Here is a 17,364-nt window from a genome sequence, read left to right as displayed (position 1 = left end):
TTCAGGATTTCGACACATATTCACTTATAATCAACAAAGTACAGAAAGAGGAACATCAAGGAGAATATATCTTTGAGGCACTGATTGAAGCAAGAAAAGCAACTGCTTCTGCAAAACTTACAGTTGTAATAAGAGGTTGGATTATGGGGATAAAACTTTATTAATATGAAATTCAAAATACACAAACAGACAAAATAGTTAACTTTTGTTTTTAGTTTACGCTAATAAATTAATATGACTCAATCTTTCCTACCATGTTTCATCCTACCACCCTTTTCCTTCTTTCTTTCCCATAATATTTTAATGGTAAGGAAGTAATTGTGTTACTGATTTGGTATCAAAATACAATGGCATCAAAACTTGTTAAGATCACATTTTCACCCCCACAAAATATGCATTATAAATGCTAAATCTTGATAGTGTTGTTTTAAAAAAAAATGTGAAGTTAATACTCTTTATGTGATCTTCATATGCTTTTACTAACAATAACAAAGAGTACTTAAAGTTAACCCTATGTTTAAAATATTGTTATGGATATTTTATTCAATTTTTACACCTTTATATTTTGATATTAACAATTAATTAATGTCAACCACATTTTAAAATTTTTACTAACATAATATTGCTCTCATCCCCATATCCATTTTTGAGGAGATGCTAGATAATTATCATCACCATCACTGTTTCATAATGAGAGGACAATTAAATTTTTCTATACTCTTCATACTGTATATATCAAATAAATGTTGAATTTCATCCATTGAAATATTTTCATTTACCATATTGAGCATAGTTAGCTAACATCTTTTAATCACTATTTCTTCTCTACAGTCACTCCACGGGTTCATAATTTCTGCCACCCTTTCTTCTTTCATTTTTGAGATTTCAGTGGGCCAGGACTAAATTCTATGCTGAAAAAATTAGTTTGTTGTTACAATCTATTTACATTTTCTTTTAAATTTACATCTACAGTGCCTCCAGCTTTCAAAAGGAAGATTGAATCACAGGAGGTGATAATTGGACATGCTACTCAGTTTGAATGTGAGGTTGAACCTGTTTCTGATGTGAGGTTCCAGTGGTTCCGAGCCAGAGCCGAACTCCGTGATAGTGAAAAATATAGCATTGTGAACAAGAAATATATTTCCATCTTGAAACTTTTGAAGCCACAGCTAATTGACTGTGGAGAATATACTTGCAGAGCATCAAACCAGAGTGGAAGTGTAAGCAGCACAGCTAAATTGATTGTGACTGGTAAGTAGATTAAGTTTTGATTTTTATGTTTCTTGTAACAATTTAATTTTCAATTTGATTTGGTCTTAGAAGATTTGCATAAATTTAGCTTTACATTACCATTTCATGTAACCAGATTGTTAGTTTCATACATTAAATAATGATCTGGATAGAAGTAACAAAGATACCATTGCTAAATTTGCGGAAGGCTCTAAAATAGATGGCACAGTAAACAGTGAAGGTGACGAAGTGTGTCTACAAAGGAGTATCGATAGGTTAAAGGAGTGTGCAAAGAGCTGGCAAATCGAATATCATGCCAAACAATGTGGGATTGTCTACTTTGTTAGTAAAATGTAAGCATATCATCTAACTGGTGAGGGATTGCAAAGCAAGCAAGCGAAGATCTGCAGATGCTGGAAATCCAAGCAACACTCACAAAATGCCAGAGGAACTTAGTAAGTCAGGTAGTCATTGAAATCTATGAAAAAGAGTACAGTCGATGTTTCAGGCCCTTCATTAGGATTGGAGAAAAAATATGATGTCAGAATAAGAAGATGAAGGAAGGGATTGCAAAACTCTGAGGTGCAGAGGGATCTCAATGTTCTAATGCATGACTCACAGAAGGCTAGAATACAGGTATTACAAATAGAAAAGTGAACACAATGTTATTATTTATTGCTAGGTGAATTGAATATCAAAGTGGAAATGTTTTGTGGAGCATTCATAAGACTTTGTCTGGACTACGGCATTCATTTTGGTTTCATTTTCTAAAGAAGGATGCTTATACATTGAAAGCATTTTAGGAAAGATTTACTAGACTAATACCTCAAATTTGCAAGTTTTACAAGGAAGCACTTTGGAACAGTCTAGGCTCATATTTACTGTAGTTTTAAAGAGTGAGAGGGATCCTGAGGAGTCTTCAAAGGGTGTTTGCTGAGAGGAAATTAGCTCTTGACAGAGACTCTTGATCTAGTGGTCACTGTTTAAAAAAATGGAGTTACCCGTGAAAATAAAGATGAAGTGATATTTTTCTCTCATTGAGTTGTGAGTTATTCGAATTCTCTTCTTCAAAGGTGGGTGGAAGCAATGATTTGAAGTATTTTTAAGGTAGAGGTAGATAGATGCTTGTAAAACAAAGAGGTAGGCAAGAATACAGAAATGAAATTACAATCATATTGGCCCTTATTTTATTGAATTGTGGATGACATTCAAGGGGCTGAATGGTCCGCTCCTGTTCCTAGTTAGTATATTTGTACATATGTTCGTATGTAAAAAGATCATTGTGGTTTGCAAATGAGTGGAACAATATTACTTTCCAAAATTGTGTAGATTTAGTAAGATGTCTTCATTCCATTTCTATCACTTCAATTTCATATAACAAAAGTATTGAATTCACATTTCAGTATCTCTCAATAATAAAATACAGCTCTTTGCCATTTAAAGCTGTTTTGATAACTAGACAAAATTGTTTTAAAAAATATATTGTTTAATTTGGTAAGATCTATAAATGATATAACAAATACATTAGAACATCAGCAGTTCTCTTTCTCTTAAGGAGATAGGACAATGTACCAGTTCTTAATTATTCTCTTAAAGTTTAATCCCTTCAGTAAATGACAATACTCAAACCAGATGTTTATTTTGCAGAGCTGACCCCACCAAGCTTTGTAACAAGACTGGCATCAGTAACAACATTTGTAGGTAAAACTGCAAGACTTGAGTGCACAGTAGCTGGGTCACCTGTGATCCATACAGTTTGGCAGAAGAATGGTATTAATATTACAGATGAGGAGAACTATACAGTATCAGCCAAAGGCAACAAACGTGCTTTAGAATTTAATAACTTAAATGTTCAGAACAAAGGCAACTATTCTTGCAAAATTACCAATGACTGTGGCACTGATAACTGTTATGCCGATCTAATCGTCCTTGACAAACCATATTTCACTAGGAGCCTTGAATCTACACAGACTGTAATTAACAATAGTGTACGTCTTGAATGTCAAGTAGATGAAGACACAGCAGTAACAATTTCATGGAAAAAAGATGGATTAGCACTTCATTCCAGCAAATATTACAGAATTATATTTGAAGACAAAGTAGCAGTTTTGGAAATCCTGAAAGCTAAATTGAAAGATGCTGGGAGTTATGAATGCATAGCTTCCAATGAGGCTGGAAGTGATTCCTGCTCAGCGCAATTAACGGTTAAAGGTAAGAAATATTGTAAATCACAAACTGTTTTTAAGCAGTACTTGCAGTTCCCTATGTAAAGCTAAAAATATTTTTTGCAGGTTCCATTATAGTCAATGTCTCTTGTTGTATTTTTAAAATATTTTCTTATGACATAAGGGCGGGCTATTTGGCCCATGTGGGCTCTTGGAGCAATCTGATAAATGTATTTTTACACTTACATGTAACCCACTCCTATATGTCTATCAACTGTATCTGAGCTCCTGCCATTTACCTTTTGTTGGAGTAGTTTAATGTGGCCAAAAAAAAAAACTATAAGCCAGAATATTTTTGGGTTTCTGGGAGGAAACTGGAACAACTGGAACAAACCCACAGAATCACAGAGAGAAAATGCAAGCTCAAAATAGACTGCATTGGATTTCAGGAGGAACGTTGGTGAATGCACATGAGAGGCAATAGCATTGACTGATTTGTGATTGTGCTATGCTGAGAAATAATTTAATCATAGTTTCTGTATTTTACATTTATTCATTTGTACTTCTGATATGGTGATTTAATTAAAATATCATGAGTAAAGTAGGTTTTCTAAAGCAGCTGACTCTCGTAACTGTATCTCATCTTGCGTTTGTAACTTCTGGCGATCCTTTTCCAAAGGACTTCTGCTAGACTCCCTGATATTTCCCCCCATTTGAAGTCCACTGAAATGCTTGATAGTAACTGAAGTTTTACTCATTTCCCTTCACTGATTGCTCTGTTGCTCATTTGTTTCTGGTTAAGCAACACTTCGCTTTTGAAATTGTAATTCTTATTTCAGATCCCTTGATAATTCCTCCTATCTCCCTGAGCTCATCAAGCCTCTGAGATAATTTTGCACTTACAATTTTGACTTGCTAAGCATTCCTAATTTTAATTACTTTCCTAAGGTAGGCCTGCCTTTACTATCAAGCTCTGGAATAGTCCTTTGTCTCCCTTACTTTCTTTCTTCTTTAAGGAGACTTGTTAGAACTCAACTCTTTGACCAAGTTGTGCATTATCAGCCTATTATCTCCTTTATGCGGTTCATGTTAATTGTTGTTTATTAGTCATCCTATAAAAGACCTTGGGCGTTACATATGCGCCTATGATAGAAAATGTCCAAAAAAATGGACATTAACCTCTTCCTTGTTACATGATCAGAAATATTGATGAAGTAATGAAAGTATAAGAAATAGAAAGAGGATCAAGTAATTAGGATCTGTTCAACCACTCATTGTGATAAAGGTTGGTCTTTTACCTCAGCCATGTTTTCCTGTTCTATCCTATATCTATTAATTTAATATGTGAAAAAAATTGATCTCTGTCCTGAATATACTTATGGAATGAGCCTTCATGGCTCTTTTCAGTGGAGAATCCTAGATGCTCTGGATGAAGAAATGTATTCTCTTCTCAGATCTCGTTATTATGACCCTTGTTTTAGTTATCCAAACCAGGCATCATCAGCCCTGTCAAATTTTGTAAGAAGTTTGAATTCTTCATGAAATCATTTATTTTTGTAAATTGTAGGGTACAGGCCCAGACTACATAATCTCTTCTCATAAGACAATAACTCTATACCAGGAATCATCTGGTGAACAGATATACTTTAATTGAATTGGTACTCAACTAGGTATTTGCTTTTATAAGTTGATTGCAAAATTATCTTCAAAGTTCGAAGTATGAACTTTGCAAGGTATGACTTGTCTCCTTACAGACAACCACAAAACAAAGAAACCCAGAAGAACCCATTAAAAGAAAGACTATCAAAAACTCAATGTGCAGAAAAAACTGCAAGCAATAAAAGTAAGGAAGTAGCATTCAGAGCTGAAGTTCATCAAACTGAGTCCACAGCCATGAAGCCAGTCAGCACTGCAGCTGATTCAGAGCATTAGTTGCTGGCCATAGCCTCAGTTCAAATGAATAAGTCTCGCAGGCAGTGAGCTGAACACCGGCCCTGATGGTCTTAACTTTTATATCCAGTCTGTCGCTTAAAATTCTCCAAACGGTTGTTTCTCACTCTCGGACATGGGCCCTGTTGCTTCAATGCATTGTCAGGCCTGGGACCCTGGATTCAGCCCATACCTGACCTTTCCAGTCTAGCCTGGCACTTCAGTCAGTCAAGCATCAGCAAAGCAGGGTTGGGTGGTGGGGCCCAGGCTTGCTCTCATAGACTTCTCCAGCAATGACTGTACATTGGCTTATTCCTTGCTCTTGAGCCCTGCCCCCACCCCCCCGCCCCACCTCACTGCAACCATCCTGGACCTTCAAAACTTCAGTTCGCACTCCAAAAATGCTAGGTCAACAGACAGTTCAAAATCTCATCTCCAAAAAGGAAGTTAAATGTTATGGATTGAAGAGATTGTTTTAGAGAAAAAGAGTAATTAATAAAGTAGCTAATAGTTTTGTTTGCTGCCTGCAAGCTGTCGCTGTACTTCACCAGTGTTACCTTAAACCAAAACTATAATTGTAACTATTGTAAAAAATTTTGCAACAACAATTGTAGTTTCATTCTTTTCACTGGAATTCGGATTCATAAAACCTCTGTGAAAATCTTATTTGATGGTGATAGGGAAGCAGATTTGTTGTGTTTATTTTTTGCTTTTATTTCATAACAGAAAACATTACATATAGAAAATTTGTCATTTGAAATGGGATACAGTTACTAAATCAAGGTCTCTATTGATGACATGATAACATGAAAACAAAACCATGTTAACCAAAGATGTTATCAATCCCTAAAATGTAATTGCTGATTTATAGCTTTAACCTTTTAATAACTTTATTTATTATCTGTTTACTTTGAAAAGAAAGAATTTGATTTTTTTTCTTAAGCTATTTTTCTTTGGTGATAATTTATGTGTTGTAACCTTTCTTTTAACAATTGTCTTGGGATATTAGTTCTTTTTCATAATGGTTTTTACTCTGGCATTTCTTAATATTTTTCTTTAAACTTATCTTCAGAGCCACCTTCGTTCGTTAGGAGGCCAGAACCATCAATACTGTTGAAAAAAGGTGATTCAGCACACTTGAATTGCCAAGTGAAAGGATCACCTGAAATTAATGTTGCCTGGTACAAAAACAATAAGATTCTCGATTCCTCGGAGAAATACACAATATCATTTACTGACTCTTCGGCTGATCTTGAGATTAATGATCTAAATGTAGAAGATAGTGGGGAATATGTGTGTGAAGCACAAAATGAAGCTGGTACTGATAGCTGTAGCTCTGTCATTACAATCAAAGGTTTGTACTGTATTGAAATTGCTACTCTTCACATTGCTGCTATTGAAAAATCCATATTGTTTGTACTTTTAATCTTTTTGAAAAGCAGGTAGTTTGAAAAACATTTTTATGTATTCCTTTTTAGAACCACCCTCTTTTATCAAAACATTTGATCCTACTGAAGTGGTAAGAGGATTCAATTGTACTCTTGAATGTGAGCTGACGGGTACAACTCCATTTGAAGTTGTTTGGCACAAAGACAAAAAGCTGATCCGATCTAGTAAGAAGTACAAGATGATTTTCCAAAATATGCGTGCTTATCTCCACATTAGTCTTTTTGAGTTCTCAGATGTTGGTGATTATCAATGCACAGTGTCTAATGAAGTAGGAAAGTGTCTCTGTGGTGCAACTTTGAAAATGAAAGGTCAGTAATCGCAATGGAAACGGGGAGAAATATGTCACAATAATGTACAGATTTAACAGATGGACAGATAATGTATAACCCACTATTTTTATTTTATATTAGAACCACCATCATTTGTGAAGAAAATTGAAAACGCAACAGCAATTTTGGGAAGTTCAGCAGTGTTTCAATGCAGCATAAAAGGCTCAATGCCAATCACTTTAACTTGGCTGAAAGATAAAGATGTTATCACAGAAAGTAGTAATGTCAAAATGACCTTTGAGAATAATATTGGTACTCTTCACATTGCCGCTGTAGAAATGAACAGCAGTGGCAGATACACTTGTCATGCAGAAAATGATGCAGGAAGTCAAAAATGTCTAGCAACATTAATTGTGAAAGGTCAGTTTGACAATATATTGGTCTGGTTTATAAAACAACGCATTTTGCTTTGCTAAGCTTTGTTAATGTTAACCATTCCATTTCACTACAGAGCCAGCAAATATCGTAGAAAAAGCAGAGCCAATAAGTGTGACTGCTGGAGACCCAGCAACTTTGGAGTTCGTAATAACTGGCACACCAGAACTTAAAATTAAATGGTTTAAGAACGGGAAGGAGCTAATATCCAGTAGAAAATGTAAAACAAGTTTATTAAATAAAATTGCCAGCCTAAGAATTATTTCTGCAGAAAATGTGGATAGTGGTGAATATACTTTCGAGGTGAAAAATGACGTGGGGATTTGCAGCTGCAAAACTTTTATTACAGTATTGGGTTAGTACATAATTTATACCTCCCTTTCTTTCAATAATTTAAGCATAATTTGATTAATTCAAGTAATATCATTGATTTGTTGCTCTGCCTCGGACAGATCGTATGATTGCTCCAACCTTCACTAAAAAACTGAGGAAAATGACCAGCAATTTGGGTGCGACCTTTCATATGGATTGCAAATTCTCTGGTTCTATCCCTGTTGGTATTTCTTGGTATAAAGATGACAAAGAGTTATCGGCCAATGATAAGTACACAATGTCATGTCAAGACAACACTGCTGCTTTGACGATTAAACAATTAGAAATTACGGATGGTGGAACTTACTCTTGTAAAGCTACTAATGCTGCAGGAAGTGATGAATGCAGTGGAGTCTTAAACGTAAAAGGTTTGAATTAGTAAATTAATTTTGACATAAGTCATTTGCTAATGTAGTTTTGTTCCTCTGCAAGACTGTTTTCATTTTAATACATATTCATTGATAAATATGTTGAAATATGGCAATATTTTGGAGCATTTTTGCTTTCTTAACATCTCTTGCTGTGTCTCTGCCAAGGAAGTATTTATGTTACCTTTCAGTTTTCTATCCAATGATCCATAATACTTGCATGAAGCTTCATAGAGACAATTCGTATATTCAGTTATAGTAGTTCACCTTGCAGAGCTGCTGCCTGCCTTTATTCAATAACAATATGCACAATATTCAAGTCAAATATTGGAAATAAGCATCTTATAGTTTTTTCCCCCCTCTTATACCTCACTTCTGTTTTATAATGGTGTCACCTTCATTCGTTGGAGATCAGCTTACAAAGTACAAATTAGCAATTATTCCTTGTATGTTCTGGTTTGTTAGTTAATTACTTGGCAGACTACTATGCCTTTTTAATGTTAGAATGTATTCAGTTATCTGATCCCAAATATTTGAAGTACTAGTTGACTACTGAAATTATGACGTGTACATCGTCAGAGAAGGTGGAGAAAACTTACTTGATATGTTTAATTGTTATGAATTATTGTACTATTTTTTAAAATGTCTTCTAGAGCCTCCAAGCTTTATAGTAAAGCCTGCATCAGAGAAAGTTCTGCCGGGTACAACTGTGAAATTTAAGGCTGTTGTAAATGGAACACCCCCAATGTCAATGAAATGGTTCAAGGGCAACGCAGAGCTTGTGACTGGTGGCAGCTGTTTCATCATGAAGGATATTTCTACAACCTATCTTGAGCTTTTTTCAGTGAAGCCATCTGATATGGATGATTACATCTGTGAAATCAGTAATGACGCTGGAACAATTTCCTGTACAACAAATCTTTTTGTTAAAGGTGATTTTTTTTGTTTTTATCTATAATGCTTAGTTGTATTTTATTAAAATATCTTTAATGCTCTTTGATACGCTCTTCGTAATAAGATGAGCTGAGTGGAAAAGATGCTCTTTATTACATTTTTGTTAGTTTTTATAAAAATCTTTCAAATTTATTCTTCATGGCATCTTGACTCTTATAGAACCACCAACATTCTCCCGGAAACTAGAACCAACAAAATTACTGAAAACTGGTGACTCAGCTCGATTTGAATGCGAAGTTACTGGCACACCTGAAATTAAAATTACATGGTATAGAAAAGACAAGCAGGTTCATCCCAGTGACAAATACCAAATCTCATTTGTTAACAATGTGTCAGTTCTTGAAATTCTTGATGGTGCCGTGGAAGACAGTGGTGAATACACTTGTGAAGCTAAGAATGAAGTTGGTAGTGAGAGTTGCAGTGTTACTGTAACAATTAAAGGTCTGTGAACAAATCTCATAATTTTATGACTTTGGCTACAGTCATATTTATCGATCTTATGAATTTGCATCTAAATGTCAAATGGCATTTTAGATTGAATTTATTATTTATTTATTTGCAGATCCTCCATCATTCATAAAAAGACTTGAACATCTTGAGGTGATTAAGGCCTCTAACATTATACTTGAATGTGAACTGGCTGGTACAGCACCTTTTGAAGTTTCTTGGTATAAAGATAATAAACAGATTAGACCGAGCAAAAAATACAAGGCGGTCTGTCAAAACTCTTTTGTTTACTTACATATTCTTAAATTTGACACTGTGGATGTTGGTGAATATCAATGCAAGGTGTCAAATGAAGTTGGAGGTTGTTCATGTAGTTCTGCGGTGGCTTTGAAAGGTTAGTTAAATTTTAGCAAGAATTTATCATCCTCAATATTACGATAAGATTGATTTTGTTTTTCTCTTGTTAAAATTTGACGTTGAACTAACTAACCTGCGAGTTCTGTTTTAACAACAGAACCACCATCATTTCTCAAGAAGATTGAAAATAATACAGTGCTTTTGGGAACATCTGCTATGTTTCAATGTGCTGTGAAAGGTTCAAGACCAATTTTCATAACCTGGCAAAAAGATAAAGATGATATTACTGAAGATGCTAATATTAAAATATCTTTTGAAGATGATATAGCAACACTGCATATTGCTTCTGCTGAAAAACATCATGGTGGGAAATTTGTTTGTGAGGCAAAGAATGATGCAGGAATCACAAAATGCGTTGCAAATTTAATCGTGAAAGGTTGGTTTAAAGATTGCTGTCATCTGTGTTAAACCTTCAGTCACTTCTTTTAATTAACAGATTTAAATGTTTGAGTTATTTTAATTTTTGGAAAGGGCTTTTAAGATCCTAAATGGCAATAAAAACATAATATTTTCTGGAATGATTATCCTATAAAGAAGGTCCTAAACTTAAACCTAGGGCTAGAGTTTTGATTTTTTAGTGTCCACCATTTCTGCTGCATAAAAATTCTGGGACTTGTGGTAGGTCAGTGATACACCATTAATTGCTAGTAACACAAATTGCTGGATTTGCACCAGCCTTGCAAAAGTGGGAACTTTACTCTCCTGCTGAAAGTTCAATCTTTTGTCCCAGAAAGAGATTTGTAATTGTTCAATTGGCTATCAAATTATAAGCAGGTAATAAATAACTCTGAGATTTTCAAACATTTTTATTTTCTTTCAGTTGTTTTCTGTTTATAGTTCTAATCACTTTTTTAATCCCATCTTTCTTTCAGTCTCTATTTATTTTTACTTATTTAATTTGTCCTTAATTAATTCTTTTTCTTTCTATGTTGTTCCCTCTATCACTTTATCTACCTATAAATTTAAGTATTATATGAATTTGACAGTGAACAATATTCAGAAAATACCACTTGTTCCTTGTGCAAAGTGGTGCCATGATACTTTGTATTATTTTGCAACTTGTTTTGTAAAATTAATGAATTCTGAAGGGTGTAGAAAACAATGCACTTTGATATTTACCCCTTCCTCTCTGAATACCCTGACAGCCTTTGGCAGCTAGCCAAGGCTTTCAGTATCTCTGAAAGAGACACTTAAAAATTAGTCAAAATAGATTTGTAACTTTTAGAAGTTAAACAAAAAATTAAATCCACATAGAGAATTTGAAAGTATTAAAGTAATGCAAACATTTCCTTTATTGATTTTTTTTTACCAGCATTGATTCAAATAAATTGGGTCTCCTTTGCAAACCAATTAGCCCTAGCATAGAATTAAAGGAATCATTGGAAAGTGCCCATTCCCATTTCTCCAGATCATTCCTTTGCCACCGGATTTGACAATGAGTCAAGGATTTGAGGAAGTCACTAGATATGCTGGTATCTGACTTCCAGAGTACTTTGGAGCTTTGTGTGAATAGCTACGACAAACTTAGTCACTAATGGTTCATAGATGGATTGAATGATCACCAAATTGATTACATATTTGTTTAATCAGTTCTCCTAAACATGTGGCGTGTGTGAAGAGATGCAGTAACGTTTATGATCAGAGATTGTCCACATGTGGTTTTAGATTTGATGGCTTGGCTCAAGGGAAGTGAAATGAATGCTCTTAAATAGGCTCCCATTGTTACTTATATTCTTGTCCTCTAATATTAGTTTTTTTTTATTGTCGCAGAACCTGCAAGTATTATAGAAAAAGCAGATTCTATTAGTGTAACTGCAGGAGAGCCAGCAACATTGGACTGCAGTTTTACAGGAACACCAGAAATTAAAGCCAGATGGTTTAAGAATGGCACAGAATTGCTTACTGGGAGAAAATACAAAATCAGCGTTGCAAATAAGATTACTAGTTTAAAGATTCCTTTTACTGAGAAAGAGGATAGTGGTGAATACACCTGTGAGGTCGAGAATGACGTTGGTAGCAGCAGTTGCAAAGCTTCCATTACAGTATTGGGTTGGTATTTTTACTCTTCCATTTTATTGTGATCACTGAAATATTTAAAAGAAGATTGTGGAAGAAATAGTAATCTTTGATTTTCTACCATGTGTTGGACAGATCGCATAGTTCCACCATCATTTAAAAGAAACTTAAAAAATACGGATGGCATCAAAACTTCTTTTGTTAAGATGGAATGCAAAATCTCTGGTTCTCTTCCAATGACTGTACTTTGGTATAAGGACAATGAAGAATTAACATCTAATGAAAAGCATAAGTTTTCTTACTATGATAACATTGCACAGCTGGAGATTCATCAACTAGAGATGACAGATGGTGGAACCTACACTTGCAGAGCAACAAATTCTGCTGGAACTGATCAAAGTATCGGTGTCTTAACTGTGAAAGGTTCGAAATATTGCATTCAATTGATTAATTGCTTCAAAATTAGATTGACTAATATCCTTCAGTTAACCAAGGCTTTTATCCACAGCTTCCATTTAATTTACTGAATTAACAAACATGTTGAGAATGCATGTATTAGATTTATGCTCTCTTAATGTTTTATTTTCAGAAAAAGTACAATTTTCATTTAATTTTCGTGTGATAATGATTCGTCTTCCTCTTGAATTTTCAGAACCTCCTTATTTTACTGTGAAACCTTTGTCCCAGGATGTTGTACCTGGTTCTAAAGTACAGTTTAGGAGTGTTATTGGTGGAACTCCTCCAATAACCATCAAATGGTTCAAGGAAAAAAAGGAACTGGTGCCAAGTAGTTCACTTTACATTTCCAAAGAAGGTTCAACAAGTATGCTACAGCTCCATTCAGCAAAAATCTCTGATACTGGTGACTACACTTGTCGAGTCAGCAATGAAGTTGGCAGTGAAACATGTGTGGCACATCTTTTTGTCAAAGGTGTGTTATTTCTAATGACTCTATAGCATTGTAAACTGTTTGAAAACAATCTTTATTTGATGAATTCTTCTCATTGCTACAACATCTTTCAATCTGAGGCTTCTTTCAACATTAATACTAATTACTTTGTCTTACTTATGTTAGAAGTATGAAAACTTTACCCTATTATGTCTTCCATTGATTTTACTTATTGTAAGATAACAGCATAATTATTTTATGAAATTCTAAATTTGTATTCAATTTGCATGTGTTATATGACATGATGGCTAAACTAAAGTGCTTACGCCTTTGAAATTTGTAAGATCAGTTTCTATTTACAGAATTTTAGCCAGCTCTTTAGTAGGGAAGGCACTGGAAAACAGTCAGGAATGTCTTATTTGTACAGCTGTTCCCTTTTTGGTTAATGATTATAGGATAGAAAAGGTATCAGTAATTAAGCACTCCAATGATGGGGTGGCACGGTAGCTTAGTGGTTAGCACAATGCTTTACAGAACAGGCATCCTGGATTCACTTCCCACCATTGCCTGTAAGGAGTTTGTACGTTCTCCCAATGACTGCATGGGCTTCCTCCAAAGACTTACCAATTGGTAGGTTAATTGGTCATTGTAAGTTGCCCCATGATTAGACTAGGATTAAATCAGGTGATTACTAGGCAGCATGGCTCGAACCTATTCCATGCTGTATGGCAATAAATAAATAAATAATGCATAGCCTGTCCTCCCACAAGACCTCTTGATCCCTCTAGGTATGACCAAATGTTTTGGTCCTGTGGATCCGCTTCTCTAAGAAAAGTCGCACAGAGCAGAGTGATTCAAAAACATCTTATGGTCCTCAATTTTTATTAATCACTAATTTTAGATAATAGAAATTATAGTTTAGCAAATAAAAATTCCCATTGTTTTTTGAGAGAACATTGGCAACACAATGGATGGATTGCAGTATCAGATGTTCAATGAATTCAGAGGAAAAACATGACAAGTGATGTTTAGTGGTGCATATTGTAATGCATGGTTATTTGAGATGCTTTTGCTTTCTTGTCGGATTGGATCAGTCTGGCCATTCTCTAACCTTTCTCATTAACAAGGTATTTTTGCCTAGAGAACTGTCGCTTACTTGATGTCTTTTGAATTTTGCACAATTCTCTGTTGTGTGTGAAAAACCTAGGAGATTGGTGGTTTCTGAGATATTCAAACTTTCCTGTCTGGCATCACCAATTATTCAATGGTCAAAGTCACTTAGATTATCTTTCTTTCCCATTCTGGTGTTAGTCTGAACAACAATAGAACCTCTTGACCATTTCTGCATGCTTTTATGCATTAAGTTACTGCCACATGATTGGCTAATTAGATAATTGCATTAACAAGCAGGTGTAGCTGATGAAGTGGCCTGAATATTTGTGAATACCATTAAAGACTTGCTAATCCTCATTCAGTATGCATAAAATCTTTTGAAATTTTTCTCATTCTGTTCATCACATTTTGGTTTATAGAGCCTCCAAGCTTCATTCAGAAGCCGGATCGTATAATATTATTGAAAAAAGGAAGTTCAACATCTCTTGAGTGCTCAGTAATTGGTACACCTGAGATCAAAATAACTTGGTACAAGCAAGAAAGTGAAATTCTCCCAAGTGACAAATTCAGGATGTCGTTTGTTGATGCAAAACCTGTCCTTGAGCTTACTAATGTCAATGTGGAAGACAGTGGTCAATATACTTGTAGAGCAGAAAATGAAGCTGGCTTTGACAACTGCAGTGTTACCATTACTGTTAAAGGTGTGTGACCATAAAATGTAATAGAGCTATAGAGTAACGCAACACGGAAGTAGACCCTTTGGCTCGACTCATCCATAACCGATTTGACCAACCAAGATGCCCACACCCCTCTCAATTTTTCTTATCCCTGTATCTGTCCAAGAGCTTTAAATGTTGTTGCCTTAGTCATTTCTTCTGGCAGTTCAGTCTATATATACACTGCCTTCTGCGTGAAGAGGTTGTCCCTCAAGCTCTTTAAGAACTTTCCCCTCTCATTTTAAATCTATGTCCTATGGTTTTTTATTCACTTTTATTGTGAAAAAGACTATGTACATTCACTCTATCTATACCCATCATGATTTTATATACCTCTATAAGGTTACTGTTGAGTTTCCTACACTTTAGGGAATAAAGTCCTAGCCTGCAGATCTCTCCTTCTATTGTAAGTCAGGCCCTAAGGTATTGACAGCATTCTTCTTTGCAGCCTTTCCAGCTTAATGACATCGTTCATATAACTACATAGTACTCCAGGTAGAGCCTCACCAATGTTTTGTTTCAATTCCTGTCTCAAATGCCCTGACTGAGGAAGACTAACATGGAAAATGTCTTATCCCTGTAACAATGTATATGTACTCATTGGTACCTCTTCTACAATACCTACTAGGTTTCTAATGTTTATCGTGAAAGTCCTACTCAAATTTCACTTCTCAAAATATCTCATATTTAGTTACCTAGTTGATAACCTTTTTTGCTGTCTACAATACCACCCATTTAAAATCATTGCAGACTTACTGACCATGTCTTGTACATTCTCATCTAAATTGTTTATATAAATGACAAACAACAATAGATGCAACACCATTCATAGTGTTTAACACTAGTCACAGGCCTTTGGTTTAAAAAATTAATTTGTATTATCACCCCCTGCGTCATACCATCAAGTCAATTATGTATCCACTTAGCTAACTTTCCCAGGATTTCATGTGATCTAATCTTCCATACTGGTGTTCCATATAGGACCATGCCAAAGGTCTTGCTTAAGTCCATATAGAGAATATCAACCAACTCCCCTGTTCTCGTCAATTCTCTTAGTTACCTCTTTGAAAATCTTAATAGATTTTAATGAAGAAGCTTTGAAAACTTATTTTCTAGTCATATTTCTTTTTTGCTTGGTATCTTAACTTTTGTTCTTCCTCTTTTTCAAAGAACCTCCTTCTTTTAGCAAGAAACTGGAACCTATGGAGACAGTGAAAGGAAATGATGTCAGTCTTGAATGTGAAATTGCTGGTTCAGGTCCATTTGATGCCACTTGGTATAAGGACAATAAGCAGATTCAGCCAAGTATAAAATTCAAGCTGACAACTGGAAAATCTTTAACAAGTCTTTTTATTCAGAGTATTGATAATTCAGATGCTGGTGAATACCGGTGTGAAGTAAAAAATGATGTGGGAAGTTGTTCTTGTGCTACAGTGGTCAAATTAAAAGGTCAGTTACCACACTTTATCTCTTCTGATATTTTCAGTAATTCCATTCATTCTCACTCGGGTTTATGGCTGTAGCATCACAAAGTTACTGAGAGTCTGATTCTTATCTCTAATTGATACAATTCTTAACTCTAAACCAGAACCACCTTTCTTCGTGAAAAGGATTGAAAATGTTACAACGTTATCTGGAAATTCTGCCACTTTTAATAGCCAAGTAGAAGGCTCAACTCCCATATTTATCACCTGGATGAAGGACAAAGAAGAAATCAGAGAAGATGACAATATTAATATATCTTTTGAGGACAGTATTGCTGTACTGCACATTGTTTCTGTTGAATCATATCACAGTGGAAAGTACACCTGTCAGGCTAGGAATGATGCAGGAACTGAGAAGTGTTTTGCAACCTTGTCAGTAACAGGTTGGTATAATACACTTGACCTTAGTGAATCTCAGTAATTTGTTCATTAATAAGAGGTAAAACATTATTTTTTAACTTAATCCATTGAGAAAATATGGTTTTCCTTTCAGAACCTGCACAAATCCTAGAGAAACCAGAGCCTTTAAGTGTAACTTCAGGAACAATGGCAATCTTGGAATGTGTTGTTGCTGGTACTCCAGAACTAAAAGTTAGATGGTTCAAGAATCAAGAAGAATTGACATCCAGTAGAAAATATAAAGTGACATTTGTGAATAAAGTGGCAGCCCTAAAGATACACTCTGTTGATAAGGATGATAGTGGAGAATATGCTTTTGAAGTACAGAATGAATTTGGACACAGCAGCTGCACAACTTCATTGACAGTACTAGGTTGGTTTTATTGTAATGTCTTAAATCCATTGATGGTATATATTAAAACAGTAGCTGAAAGGGTAAAGTATAATTACAACATATTTGGACTAAGAAGATTATAATTTTAAGTGTTCTGAACTTTTATGTATTCAACATACTGTCTTCTAAATATACGCAATTGGTTATGAACAGAATCATCAGTATCTTTATGATAGTGTCTCATCATCCAGTTGTTATGGAGTGGAGCATGTATCTACTACTGAATAGTCCAAGGTATTATACTGAGGTACTAGTATATAATGCAATCAGAATTTACATTGCATTAAGTGATAGATCATCTACTTTTGCCAGAGAAAT

At 34.8% G+C, this 17,364-nt stretch overlaps 1 protein-coding gene across 1 annotated transcript in view; it reads left to right on the top strand.

Annotated features, from left to right (window-relative positions):
- The window catches only part of ttn.1 (titin, tandem duplicate 1), a 324,448-nt gene that overhangs the window by 72,568 nt on the left and 234,516 nt on the right, over positions 1 to 17,364 (top strand). Inside the window, 18 exon segments of the mRNA XM_059968782.1 lie at positions 973 to 1,251; positions 2,878 to 3,441; positions 6,397 to 6,678; positions 6,803 to 7,081; positions 7,184 to 7,462; positions 7,554 to 7,832; positions 7,930 to 8,217; positions 8,871 to 9,149; positions 9,331 to 9,612; positions 9,734 to 10,012; positions 10,133 to 10,411; positions 11,806 to 12,084; positions 12,187 to 12,474; positions 12,704 to 12,982; positions 14,473 to 14,754; positions 15,940 to 16,218; positions 16,358 to 16,636; positions 16,747 to 17,025. Of these exon segments, the coding sequence (XP_059824765.1) occupies positions 973 to 1,251; positions 2,878 to 3,441; positions 6,397 to 6,678; positions 6,803 to 7,081; positions 7,184 to 7,462; positions 7,554 to 7,832; positions 7,930 to 8,217; positions 8,871 to 9,149; positions 9,331 to 9,612; positions 9,734 to 10,012; positions 10,133 to 10,411; positions 11,806 to 12,084; positions 12,187 to 12,474; positions 12,704 to 12,982; positions 14,473 to 14,754; positions 15,940 to 16,218; positions 16,358 to 16,636; positions 16,747 to 17,025 (5,334 nt within the window).

This window comes from Hypanus sabinus, chromosome 4 (assembly GCF_030144855.1).
Source record: "Hypanus sabinus isolate sHypSab1 chromosome 4, sHypSab1.hap1, whole genome shotgun sequence".
NCBI lineage: Eukaryota > Metazoa > Chordata > Chondrichthyes > Myliobatiformes > Dasyatidae > Hypanus > Hypanus sabinus.
This window is presented reverse-complemented; position numbering and strand designations above follow the sequence as displayed.